The sequence below is a fragment of the Lolium perenne genome, chromosome 3, assembly GCF_019359855.2.
Source record: "Lolium perenne isolate Kyuss_39 chromosome 3, Kyuss_2.0, whole genome shotgun sequence".
NCBI lineage: Eukaryota > Viridiplantae > Streptophyta > Magnoliopsida > Poales > Poaceae > Lolium > Lolium perenne.
Genome location: NC_067246.2, coordinates 285,522,260 through 285,535,100, shown reverse-complemented (window position 1 = coordinate 285,535,100; position 12,841 = coordinate 285,522,260). Strand labels below are relative to the sequence as shown.

The following is a 12,841-nucleotide window of genomic DNA, read 5'->3' as shown; positions in this document are numbered from 1 at the left end:
ATCGGACGATGGAGAGAAGCCGGAGTTAGAGAAGAAGGAGACAATCCTCTGTCTTTGTTGCACACTGCTACGCGGGTCTGCTTTCGGAGACTAAGAAGATGAGCTCCTCCACTAGAGGACGGTGAGGATACGGTGCGGGAGTAGAAGGAACCTACGGGAGTGGTAGATCTGCGCCGCCGTTGTCGATGTCGATATAAGGGAAATGGTGAAGACTAATGGAGGAGGTAACCGAAAGTGGAAGGTGGCACTCAGCTCTGCCGCGCGACGCCGTTGGAATTTCACTGATTTTCTCCATACCTCCCTAAGTCCCAGCTCATTGATACAGGTTAGGCATAGGATCTAGCTCCTCGTGTGACCCACGGGGCAGTTTGTTTTTTCTAGACAGGCCCGACGTTCGTTTGCCCCATGTCAGCAATGGATCAGCCCTCTTGGTTTAGCTTAGCTTAGCTTGCATTGCACTGGACTGGACACAATCGACCTATATATAAGACCGGGAGCGTCACTTGGCTCGTCACATCTAAACACTACCGGCGGCTCGTCACCGTTCTCCGCCTCTCCGGCTATCTTATCGTCGGCAAGCGCGCATTCACCGCCTGGCTATCGAGGTTGCAAGATGGCTTACAACATGTCGATTGGTTACATGCCATCGGGCGCGGCGGTGCCGGATTGGCTGAACAAGGGCGACAACGCGTGGCAGATGATCTCGGCTACGCTGGTGGGCATGCAGAGCATGCCTGGCCTTGTGATCCTCTACGGGAGCATCGTGAAGAAGAAGTGGGCCGTGAACTCTGCGTTCATGGCGCTCTACGCCTTCGCCGCCGTGTGGCTGTGCTGGGTGACCTGGGCATACAACATGTCCTTCGGCCACAAGCTGCTGCCATTCTGGGGCAAAGCCCGGCCGGCGCTGGGGCAGAAATTCCTCATCGCACAGGCCGTGCTGCCACAGACGACGCACTTCCTCAACGACGGTGTCACCGTCGAGACGGCCTGGATCAACCCGGCGTACCCCATGGCCTCCATGGTCTACTTCCAGTGCGTCTTCGCCGCAATCACGCTCATCTTACTCGCCGGCTCGCTGCTTGGGCGCATGAACATCAGAGCCTGGATGATCTTCGTCCCGCTCTGGCTCACATTTTCCTACACCGTCGGTGCCTTCTCCCTCTGGGGCGGCGGCTTCCTCTTCCACTGGGGTGTCATGGACTACTCCGGTGGCTACGTCATCCACCTCTCCTCCGGGATCGCCGGTTTCACCGCCGCGTACTGGGTCGGGCCGAGGTCCACCAAGGACAGGGAGAGGTTCCCACCCAACAACGTGCTTCTCATGCTCACAGGCGCCGGGCTGCTCTGGATGGGCTGGGCCGGCTTCAACGGCGGCGACCCTTACTCCGCCAACATCGACTCTTCCCTGGCCGTGCTCAACACCAACATCTGCGCCGCGACCAGCCTCCTGGTCTGGACCTGCCTCGACGTCATCTTCTTCAAGAAACCCTCCGTCATCGGCGCCGTGCAGGGCATGATCACGGGCCTCGTCTGCATCACGCCCGGCGCCGGTCTGGTGCAGGGGTGGGCGGCAATCGTTATGGGCATCCTGTCCGGCAGCATCCCCTGGTTCACCATGATGGTCGTGCACAAGCGCTCCAAGATTCTGCAGCACGTGGACGACACCCTAGGCGTGTTCCACACCCACGCGGTCGCTGGCTTCCTCGGCGGCGCAACCACGGGGCTTTTCGCGGAACCGGTGCTCTGCAGCCTGTTCGTGCCGGTGACAAACTCCCGCGGCGCATTCTACGGCGGCAGTGGCGGCATGCAGCTCCTGAAGCAGATTGTGGGCGCGCTCTTCATCATCGGCTGGAACGTGGTGGCCACCAGCATCATCTGCCTCGTCGTAGGACTCATCGTGCCGCTGCGGATGCCTGAGGAGGAGCTCGCCATCGGAGACGACGCCGTGCACGGCGAGGAAGCATACGCGCTCTGGGGCGACGGCGAGAAGTACGACTCCTCCAAGCACGGATGGTACTCCGACAACGAAGGCACCCACCATAGCACAGCGCCCAGCGGCGTCACACAGAACGTCTGATTGGTGATCGATCGAGCCGGCCGAGTGCGATTGGAGTTCGGTCGTATATTTCGTTGTCACAGCACACGCATGGACATCGGCGTCATGCGTGCGTCTGCTGTGGAATATGTTGTCCATTTTGGTAGGTGAGCTTGTCATTGACACTCTGCTTAGAATCATCCGATCTTTGTTTTCTCTGAATGAGAATCTTCCGACCTTGTATCCCCTCCTGTCTGAAGATCCTGTACACAGACACCTAATTTAAAGAGAAAAATGCATCGGGAATCATTGGACCCGTCGGAGTGAATTCTAGTTAGTTATGCACTTGCTACACATACTAGTACTACTCATTGCCCATTAAGGTGGAACTTCTACCCTAATATTCCACCTAGTATAAGATACTAAACACGGATTTACCCTATTTTCGCAGTTTGCTTGTTTGTTAGATAGAACTAGCCACTTATTCTCTCAGAACCTTATTTCCGATCTATGCCATATCACATTCTAGTCGTATGATGACCGGAGCGTTGCGCTTTTTTTAAGTAGCATCACATGAGTTCGGTATCCTTATTATTACCCAAAAGTGTCCTAATAGACAAAGAACCATATGGAAAGAAGTATTTCTTTGTCGACATTAGACCAGCCCAAAATTGTGAATCTCTGGGTTTCTAATAAATCCGAGACAATGCACTTGAGCCTATGTACTTTCTTTTAATAAGAGTTTGTCAGACCCCATGTTCAGTAAGAAGCTTGAAGAGCCATTTAGCAAAGAGGGTTCTGTTCTTGACCTCAAGGTCATGAATCCGAAGCCCCCCTCCCATTCCACTTAGGTACTCGTTATTTGTTTTTCTCACTATCTCCTTGCCAAAACAATATTGATCATAAATAATCTAGTTGGTCCAAACTCTTTTGGGTAACTAGAAGGAAATCATATACAGTACCATATTAGTTAGTACCGAATTAATGAGGACCGATCTTTCTTTCATAGATAGTAATTTTCCTTTCTAACCACTTAAACACTTTTGTAGTCTTTCGTCGACATGTTTCCATTTAGCATTTGTGAGCCTTCGATAATGTATCGGAATTCCAAGATAACTGATAGGAACCTGGCTTTGCCCGCAGCCAGAAAAGTTCAACATAAAGGACCTCATCTTGTGCCTTGCCGAAACAACACAATTTAATTTTGTGGAAATTTATTTTGAGACCCGAGAGTTGCTCAAAAGCTGACAATATTAACTTCAAATTTCTTTCCTTTTGAATGTCGTGTTTCATAAAGAGAATCGTATCATCAACATATTGAATGATAGATAGTCTACCACCCACTAGGTGTGGAACTACTCCAATTTGGACATCCTTTTCTGCACGCTCTATAATTATGGCTACATATCAGCAACAATGTTAAATTTCATGAGTAATAATGGATCTTCTTGCCTAAATCCTTTTTTCTGTTTGGACTGCTAATGTCATCATTGATTTTGATAGCCACGTTGCCACCGACAACAAAGGTAGGGGTACTTGTACATAATCTTCTTTTAAAATTTTACCTTTGGGACCTCCTCTACAGAATTATGTTCAAAAATATATTTAGCCTAACAAAGCCTACCAATATACTCCCTCTGTCCGGAGATACATGACTTACTTCATTACTAAATTCTCATGCAGCCTTCTAAATATAAGTATGCCAGGAATCATTGTGAAAACGACTAGGTGTCTGGTAGCTGGTTGTTCGCATATCGCCCGGGAGTAAGCGAGTAGCACCGATGGCACGACAGTTGGGGAGTTAACAAGACGCCGAACAACCACTCATCCGCTGCTGCTACCGTATATGACGATTACAGGAAGCCAATGTATCACCATCCCATGTGGGCGCGTGCATTCTTAAAGAAAACAGAGCACGCTATATATACTGTCTATTGCCAGGCCGGCAAAAATAGATCGTTGCCAACTTGCCATTGGTAGCGGCAGCGACTTGCACATCTCTCGCTGACTGTACAATTGGGAATAAATATTGCATCATCCTATGCTATGCTCCACCCAGAGTAATAAAAGAACGGCAGTATGTGTTTAGACAGGCCATAAAATTACTAGCGACAAAAAGACACCAAGACACGATGGTTTCTTTATTGGAACAAGCAAAGAAACACTAGCTGGAACATAAGAATCTGCAAGGGGGTCCAAAATCAAGTATAGATTATACGACAGCTAGAAGCTTGGGTACAAAACTCACGGAAAAAAAGAACAAGTTTATGCGAGAAACATGTAAAGATCGCAGCATCAAATGAGATGTTTCGGCAACAATGTTTCCCATAGTGATGGACAATGTCATGACAAGAAGACAATTGGGTAGTAACTAAAATATTTTGGACCTAGCCTGAAAACTTGGTAAATGCTTCCGGCAGAAGCTGACAAATCCTTGAATAATATTTTGATTATTATTGCGTAATTCGAATTGGACAGCTGACAGACTCTTGAGAAGAGGCATGCCCTGTAACCCAATTTGATGCATCTGTGATCAAGACGCAGACTGCTGCTCATCTGACAGTGGGATGCTCTTACTCTAAAGAGGTGTGGGCTTTGTTCTCGACATCAAATGCACCGCTAGCACAACTCAGCTCTTGGGCCTTGTCAGTTCGGACTTGGTGGAATAAGATTCAGAGTTGCATCCCTAAAGCACAGAGAGTGAAACTATCAGGCTGGCTTGCTACACTGTGGCATACTATTTGGAAGGAGCAAGGGAGAAGACTTTTTTGAAGGCAAGGAGGTTCTAGCTGTGGATTTAGCGCAGTCAGAGATGAAATTGCCACAGTTGCAAGTGTCTACCTGTTGTAAATAGGAGTCAGTTAGTGGCTCATTCTTTTCTTCTCTTTTGGTTAGTGTTCTTTTGGGTCTGCTTATTTCTTAGTCGACTGAGAAATAACTTCGTTTTCAGTTAGATGATGTCATTAAATTTCAGTTACAACTCATGTTGCAACTTATGACTAGAATGAATCACAATGCAAATCAAATGGTGTAAAACGTAACCCAAATCCCTTTTTTTGTTCTCCCGGCCTTCTTTAGGCATGTTCAGGGTCAAAAAAAAAATTAGGCCATAATTAGGCCATATTTATGTTCAATCCAAACGTATTGCCATACCCCAGCAACTTAATTACCTCCGTTTCTGGCACCAAGACAGTCCTAGCCTATACAAATTCAAATTTGTAAAATGACTACGAAGAGGACATGACCTGTATGATTACATCACCGGGCTTGCTAGAATATGGGATGTTACATTATGGTTATCAAGGTAATACCAACTGAATCACCGGCACCTCTACGTGAATCACCTTTCATTCCCCATTTCACCTCCTGATGTTTAGCGAAGCACGAAGTGTAATTCCCAATGACCATACAAAATGAAACATCATACACTTCGAAACAAACATGACATCAAATTATATGTATGCATGCCATCAGTTCAAAACAGCCATTAGTCTGGACAATACAAACCCCGAGTTACTTTTTCCAAGAGGAATGGAAAATATAATGACAGGTCCCACTATGTGGTGCCAAATATCAAAGGACGTGGCAAACAGTTATTCCCTCCGTGTGGAACTGAGGGAGTACCTGATAAAAAGAAGGCAACATATCAATGATTTAAAAATGTAGCGTTATTTCATTCATATTGCAACAGTGATGGTTTGTGTGTTTATGTGTGGGTTAGAGTGAAAAATAATTTCTTGCAATAACTAACAAAGTAATGTATAACAAAATCATGGCAATCGCACATTTAGTCCGAGGAAAATGTTGGGCTTAAAAATAATCAGACTTAAATATCTAACAAACTAAAAAAAATTATGGTAACCAAAAAATGGCAGTAGAAATGAAATAATAGCTAACTTATCCATTTCTCCTCAAGTACAATAAAACATGAAACCACCATCTACTGATATTTAACTATTTAAGGCATATAAAACATGTAACAAACACACATGCTACACTTGCATATATAATCCTGCAAGCCTTCTCCAAACGACATCAGATAAGTATTCTGTCAGAATAATTGCTTGGGTGCATTTGAAGATAATACAAGTATAAAAACAAAACAACAAGGACATGCTGTCTTCTGAAGCCTAAAATTCGTGTATATGAAGAACGATACCAAGTAGTATCCCAAATTTTCTCTACCAGGGACAATAGCAGCACTAAACATGACACTTTATTCACATATCTTACTATAACTATTTAAATCCTAAAAATGCAAAACACTGCAACATAGATAGAAAAATCTGCATGAGAAGTTTTACAAGCCCACAGAAGCTGATATCAGGAATTAGGAAATCATACAGTAGGGTGACTGAGGTCTTCTATACATTAAGTATCCTTAAATCTGTGATACATCCATGTACATGGTTTTGACGAATTTTACATGGGACCGTGTGAACTTTATTCTTAACTGGTGGATGTGAGAAACCTATAAATCTTTTATTATCAAAGCACGAGTGCATTCAGCACTCCCCTTGACCTTAGGGTTCTGTACCATATAATACCAGAGGAACAAGATAGAGATACTACCTTAGCATTTCCTGTAGATTTTCTTATAAGATCACAATAGTTCTATAAGGAAGTTGGAAAAGTACTGATCTCTTCCAGCACAGAAACTGATAGGCTTCACTGTATAAAGCCAACACCATCCTGATCATTGGAAAGGAGTCATCTAGGTTAATAAAATCATGGAACTTGGCCAAATTGATAAGGAAAATAAGACTCCGGAGCTTACATCCTTAATATAAAACTTCTCTTTTGTGTTCAGGGGAGGGTGCACCCACTCAGAAGTATGTACAGAAAGCACATTGTTATCCTGCTCGGAGGAGAACCCTGCTTCTTGTGCTGTAAAAAGCAATCTAATAAGTGTGCAGGAAACTAGTTACAATTACAAAAGACACAGAAGACTATAGAGGAAGAAACCCCTCAGCTTGTCCTTAAGGAGGTGGTGAGGCTCAAACCGATCTGGCTAGGGGCCTACCTGGCTACACTAGCCAGTTCGCTCAGAGAGACTTCTTAAAATTTGGAACTATAGAAGTGTGTTCACTAACCTAAATCTTGCAACTTTATCCTGTGTGTAACAAGTGTCTGTAACAACACAAATTCAAAATGGGTTTAGAACATTATGCATAATCACCTGGCAACATATAGATATGTGCACAGCGATGTTTCAGAATTTATATAATCAGATCAAACTAACTATTGAGTAAAAAAATAATGGAATATACCTGCCATGCTGATGGCATGTATTCACGACATGAACTATTTTTTTCTTCCTCCCGTTTTGAGTATCTCGAAGCTGTTGAATCGTCTAGCATGTATTTTGAAGAACCCCTAAATTCCATTAAAAGGACTATATTTTAGGTCTCCACTTTTTTTTACCGAAATTCATGTTTCCATATTTATATTGTAACACTAATATAATGATCACACAACCCTACAAGTGCAGAGGACGATGGTTTATTTTATTCTTTTACGGTGAGAAACATGTTGATTTTGAACAAACCAAATGCATAGTCCCAACCAAAACAAAACATTGAAAAAGAAGAGTGTTACAAGAAATAAACTGTACTGATTGAAACAATGCTAGCAACTTACAAGGAGAGATTTAATCTCTGTACAAATGGACGTACCCAGATAATACCGTTTCAGTGTTTTATGATGGGAGTAAAACTATATATTGTGAACGATTACGTATCTCAACAAATAGATGAAAAATATTGAACATTAAAATATCCACTCTCAGCTTCCCAGTTATATTGTCCCAGTTCATTAAGCCTCCCAAGTAAGAAAAAGGCACAACAGAAAAAAAAAAATACACATATTTTGCTTCTTGATCATTGTTGACATGGAAGGGGCAGTAAGCCAACAGAGTCATAACTCAAAAAACTGTTGGCTCAAATCTTAGGTTCTGAAAAGAGGAAAGGGGCACTAAAGTTATCCTGGAAGCAAATTATTTTACTTAAACGTTTTTAGACGATAAGGAACTATTAGTTTTTCTTTATATACTACAACATTATGACTTAGGCTGCAATTCCTTTACTTGAACGTTTTTAGATGGTAAGGAACAGTGGATTTTTGGCTATATAGTGCAACATGTTGAATTAGGTTAGGTCACACTGTAAGGTGAACAAACTGAAAGTTTGGCTATTTTTCTACGTAAGGTGAACAAACTGTAAGGAACAATGGGTTTTGGCTATTTTTCTCCGTTTTTCCATAGTCATGTCACAGTAATGTTTTAGAGAATGAATACACTTTGTCATACCTTACTATTGAACATGTTGCAGGTTTCACGTCACAGGTTTTGACAATTCAGTACAAGAAATGTAAAATTTCAATATTTTAGAATTTAAGTTAGCTAAGAAGTTCAACCTCCACAAATGATAAAGTGCGCAGTGTGTAATATACAAGCATGATTCAGTTTGGTCCATTCTTAGTCCTAGGTTCCTAACATCTACAGTAATCTTTGCATTTGCACAACAGCAACAGATACAGATTTGCACATTCTGACAATGTTTAGTGACAATAGATTACCTTTGGAAGTCGTTTGATGCTGTGATTCCTTCACCATAAGTAGGTGCCTTTGTGACCAACACCAAAACAGGTTGAAGTTGCAAAAACTTGCGTATCTCTTGGACAACATTTTCAGTGATGCTTTGAAATGATATAGTTGTCCTGCAAATATAACTACATTAGTTTGAAAAGAATAGTCAAGACGCAGAGGCAGAGAGATGTTACTAAGGAACTGAAAAATGGGATTGTTTCAACCACAAATGGAATTAATGTTTTTTCCAGCATAGAGACATGATTCCTAAAAAAGTGCATGAAGCAGTGACCAGTGAGCCACCATTGCACTAATAAACTACACATCAATAATTATGTGAGCAAGCTTTTGTACTGTGCCTAACACTCATAACGCACTTCTAAATGTAAATATGGTGAGTAATTTCCTATTTCTGCTCTAGAAAAAATGGGGATGTTTCCAGCGGCGACATCCTTCTGACTTGGTTCATAAGCACTATGAGTCTATGATAACTATATATCCATGATCTGGCAATCTACATTGTTGGTATCGTTCTACTAGTTTTGTTGTTCAAAGGAAAATGGCATGTACGCTGTATTTTGTATTTTCTTATAATGCTTTCTTTCCGCACTTATGACACGAGATGGATAAATTGGTTGAAAGTGTAGGTTCTCTTATTTATTTATTTATTATTACACCTAACCGGTAGCTAACTGCATATGATCTGTTTTCTTGCTAGTGTGTATATGTCTGTTATATTTTATGTTTAGTTCCTATAAAAAATGACTATCTTTATGTACAGTTCTACTCTTCAGTGGCCTATAGATCAAGCCTTTCTGAATAATCGCAGACATGAAGCAATACTGCAGTAACCAAATCAAAATCCATGCCAAATCATGTTTTATGAAGGCATGCACATGATAAGATCAGGAGTCTATGATACTAGTATTGTGTGTAACGTTTGTTGCAATTACCCTTTACTCTCTGTGGTAGGTTGTGGAGCACGATCTATCCAGTAGAAAGCACCAATGCTGTAAAAGGGGAAACACTACAAAACAATTAGCCAGCAACGTGATTGGAAATTACAGAAAAGAGGGGGAGTAGCAAACATGGTTCTGCAAAATGGGGCATAACGTTACAATAAAAATTTAAAGTATACTAGGAGAGACATCAATTTGATATGATAGCTATAACTTTATTAGGATCAGGTAGAACAAAACTGGATAAGTTCCTGCGAAACCAGAAAAGGGATACCTGTCTAACAGAAGGAAATATATACCAATACCAAAAACTTTGCTCCTTGCTTCAGATTGAGAATTTAGACTCTGTAAAGTCAACAACAAGAGATGAGAAAATACATCTAATCTTCAGTATACATTAAGATATAGCCAATCTATGCATGGTACACTTCCTAGCCTGTTGCGAGAAACAAGCAGATCAATAGTTTTCTCTAGCTACCAACGGAACCTTTTGCCTTATCGCTTATCATGCAACGTGAATAAACAAAGTAATCCAACATGCTACTTCCTATTTCTAAGGATCAGACTTATTTATATGTTTCAATGTATATCTGGATCAAATATAGGAACATACAACACAAATATGAGTATGCCACAAGAGTAGTGATGTGCTCAGATATATGCCACAGACATAGGGAACTCGCCTTCAAAGTGGCTATAAGCTCGGAACTATTGTAACACCGTACATACAGGAAGCGCTTCATGCAGTCAGAAAACAGTGTGTCTTGAAAAGAATGGAATTTATCTTTTGAGACATCCTTTTCAAAGTCTTCACTTGGTGGATGTGCTGAACCTGCAAAATGTAAGAGAAATGAAGAAAGCAAGAATAGAAAGAACTAATACCATCTATAGCACATCTCTGCTCCATGATGATTGGGCCTTATGTTATGTAGATATATGAGCATAGAGAAACTTAAAGAGATTGTCACAGATTTCAACAACCACCACTGATAGTACAACATAGAAACAATGCCCATAAACCCATTTCAACTCCAGCTCCATGAGCAGAAGACAGCACAGCAAGTCAGTTCACTCTACACGCTATTATAGGCAATATGCAGATTACTATTTTTTGGCCAGGAAGGATTACTATATTTAGCTTGCTCTAAATTGCATACGAAGCATTAAATTGACAAATGGCGATGGAAAATTAACCATGTAAGTAAAATGTACCGCAACCATGTGTGATGCGCTTCCTCAGAATTTGAGCCAGCCGCAGCACATCAAATCGGCAGTCCAAGTCGATGTACATGACTGCTTTCCCCAGGCCCCCGAAATAGACGCCTTCCCACTCCTTCGGTAATATGCATTGCACTGCAGCCTAGCATAAAAATAATCACGCACTGAGCTGAGGTTTTTCTTGCAGATCGCTCGAACACTTTGCAGCATTTCTTATGAAAAACAGGAGTTAAAAATTTGCTTTGATTTTACTGACATTTGCATGTGTCAAGTCAAACACTGAATGGTGTGAACAAAAGTTATTGCTTCTTTCTTCTGTCCTCTAGATATTGTTTTTTGAAACAGTCCTCTAGATTTTTTTGAGCAATGTCAACAGTCTATACAAAATTTCCGACGATTCCCCAAATCCTAGAGATACTTGGCGCTACATGTGTATATTACAGCTACGGTACAGTAGGTTTCATTCTAAATTGAAACTATACACGCATTTTCCCCTATAAGCACACAACTTCGCAAAAAAATACTATTCAACGGTCAAAATTTGCGGTGAAGTGATCTACAGTAGTATTACAGTTCGTATAGCTTTAAGTGTGTGAATTCCTGCAAGTGCCCAACAAATTTGGGGGAAAATCGTGTAAGCGCTGGAGTTTCGCTTACCATGAGGAGCAGCTGGGACTTGCCGGAGTTGGACGGACCAGCGATCTCGACAACATTGCCCGGTCGGAGCGGCGCGCGGTGGAGCGGCGGCGGGAGGAGGATGGGGGGCCGCGTGGAGAGGGAGCGGGAGAGGAAGTCCGCCGCCGTCTCGTCAACGGCGAGCCATTCGCGGGGGCCACAACCTGCATCTCCGGTCATGGCTAGGGTTCTGGAGCTCCCGTCCCCTCCTTTCCACCGGATTTTTTCGATGTTTTTTGGGTGGCCAGCTCGATCGAGTTTGGCGCCACCGTAGCTTGTGAGTTTTGTGTTTGCGCGCGCTAGGCAATGGCAAAGTTGGCCAACGGGCTGGCCTGGACACGGCACGGCCCACGTACGCCCGTATATAAACGGGCCGCTCCGTGAGGGCACGCATACCTCGGATGGCAGCCCAGGCACGGTACATTAACTAAAGGAGCCGGCCATTTTAGATATTTTGGGCTGTTTCTTTCGATAAATGGGAAAAGACAGAAAATATAGGAAAAAAAGTGAAGGATGATGCAGCTGGGTGCAACGTTGCCGGTGGAGGTGGGGCCTGCAACTTAGGGTAGGGGTGCGGGGTCTTAGGCTAGTCATAGTGGGAAGTAACATATAGTAGTGTCATGTATATAAGTGTATTAAATTATATAGTAATTTAGATGTATAGTATCATGCATGAGTGTATTAATTAGCTTGTAGACTCATTCTATCTTCAAAAGTGTGATGTTATGATAATATAGCTAGTTACCACAATCATCTCTTTCTTCATTTAATATCATGCCATGTCATCAATTTGCCTAGTTGGCAATGCATGTACTCCCTCCGTCCCGGTTCACAGGGTCTAATCTGAAAAAAACATTTGTTCCGTAATACCTTTCCACTAAGGCTTGCATGCATTTAATTAGAAGTAGTGCCTCCCTCTAATTACTCTCTCCTTTCTCTTTCTCTTTTTTAAGCTGGTGGAAACAACCAGTCCATGCACGCAGGGTGGAAAACCGAATGATTTTTCATGTGGGGCTGCCCGGTGCATGCAAGTCTATTAGTATTCCTATTAATTAGCGAGGATAGTTGATTGGAGAGAGGCAAGTGCTGAGAAGATTTTTAGCGTCCAATCAAATGCTACCTTGGTCATGGTGCAAATTCATGTGAGCTCTGTGAACCGGGACGGAGGGAGTAGCTCTATGTTACTACCTTAGTTACTCTCACTATGAGTAGTCTTAGAGTTCCGGGGATAGGAGCTCATCGGTGACGAGGCTTAGGGTTTTGGGTGAAGGGGTTGTCAGAGAAGGGGGTGGGGTTTAGAGGGAGGTCTGGGGGCGGAGAATCGATGGTGGGTGGTGAATCGATGAGGGTGGTGTGATGAGACGCTGC

The 12,841-nt window shown here is 42.8% G+C and overlaps 2 protein-coding genes across 3 annotated transcripts; one reads left to right on the top strand and one right to left on the bottom strand.

Moving 5' to 3' along the window:
* The first annotated feature begins 545 nt into the window (after positions 1-545).
* LOC127338661 (ammonium transporter 3 member 1) lies at positions 546-2,282 on the top strand. Its single transcript, XM_051364692.2, has one exon. It carries the CDS (start codon positions 614-616, stop codon positions 2,075-2,077), a length of 1,464 nt encoding a protein of 487 aa, XP_051220652.1. The 5' UTR covers positions 546-613; the 3' UTR covers positions 2,078-2,282.
* A 2,837-nt stretch (positions 2,283-5,119) lies between these two features.
* Positions 5,120-11,713, bottom strand: LOC127344231 (DNA repair protein XRCC2 homolog). 2 transcript variants are annotated; one of them, XM_071828518.1, is made up of 11 exons: positions 11,456-11,713; positions 10,775-10,940; positions 10,264-10,412; positions 9,855-9,925; positions 9,575-9,631; positions 8,612-8,752; positions 7,306-7,411; positions 7,129-7,165; positions 6,813-6,922; positions 6,608-6,727; positions 5,120-5,659 (listed from the first exon to the last, which is right to left on the bottom strand). In XM_071828518.1, exons 1-10 carry the CDS (start codon positions 11,651-11,653, stop codon positions 6,704-6,706), a joined length of 1,059 nt encoding a protein of 352 aa, XP_071684619.1. In that variant the 5' UTR covers positions 11,654-11,713; the 3' UTR covers positions 5,120-5,659; positions 6,608-6,703. The 2 variants fall into 2 exon arrangements, with proteins under 2 accessions (XP_071684619.1, XP_051226411.1); XM_051370451.2 differs by having other exon boundaries at positions 5,122-5,659; positions 10,793-10,940.
* Positions 11,714-12,841: the final 1,128 nt, after the last annotated feature.

What these genes read in the sequence shown, in the direction of transcription:
- LOC127344231 (XM_071828518.1), bottom strand. Translation starts at nt 11,653, where the DNA reads ATGACCGGAGATGCAGGTTGTGGCCCCCGCGAATGGCTCGCCGTTGAC. An exon ending in GATAAAGTTGCAAGATTTAG is followed by an intron (nt 6,923 to 7,128) that starts GTTAGTGAACAC and finishes TGCTTTTTACAG; the next exon opens with CACAAGAAGCAGGGTTCTCC. An exon ending in AGAAGTTTTATATTAAGGAT is followed by an intron (nt 6,728 to 6,812) that starts GTAAGCTCCGGA and finishes TCCAATGATCAG; the next exon opens with GATGGTGTTGGCTTTATACA.
- LOC127338661 (XM_051364692.2), top strand. Translation starts at nt 614, where the DNA reads ATGGCTTACAACATGTCGATTGGTTACATGCCATCGGGCGCGGCGGTG.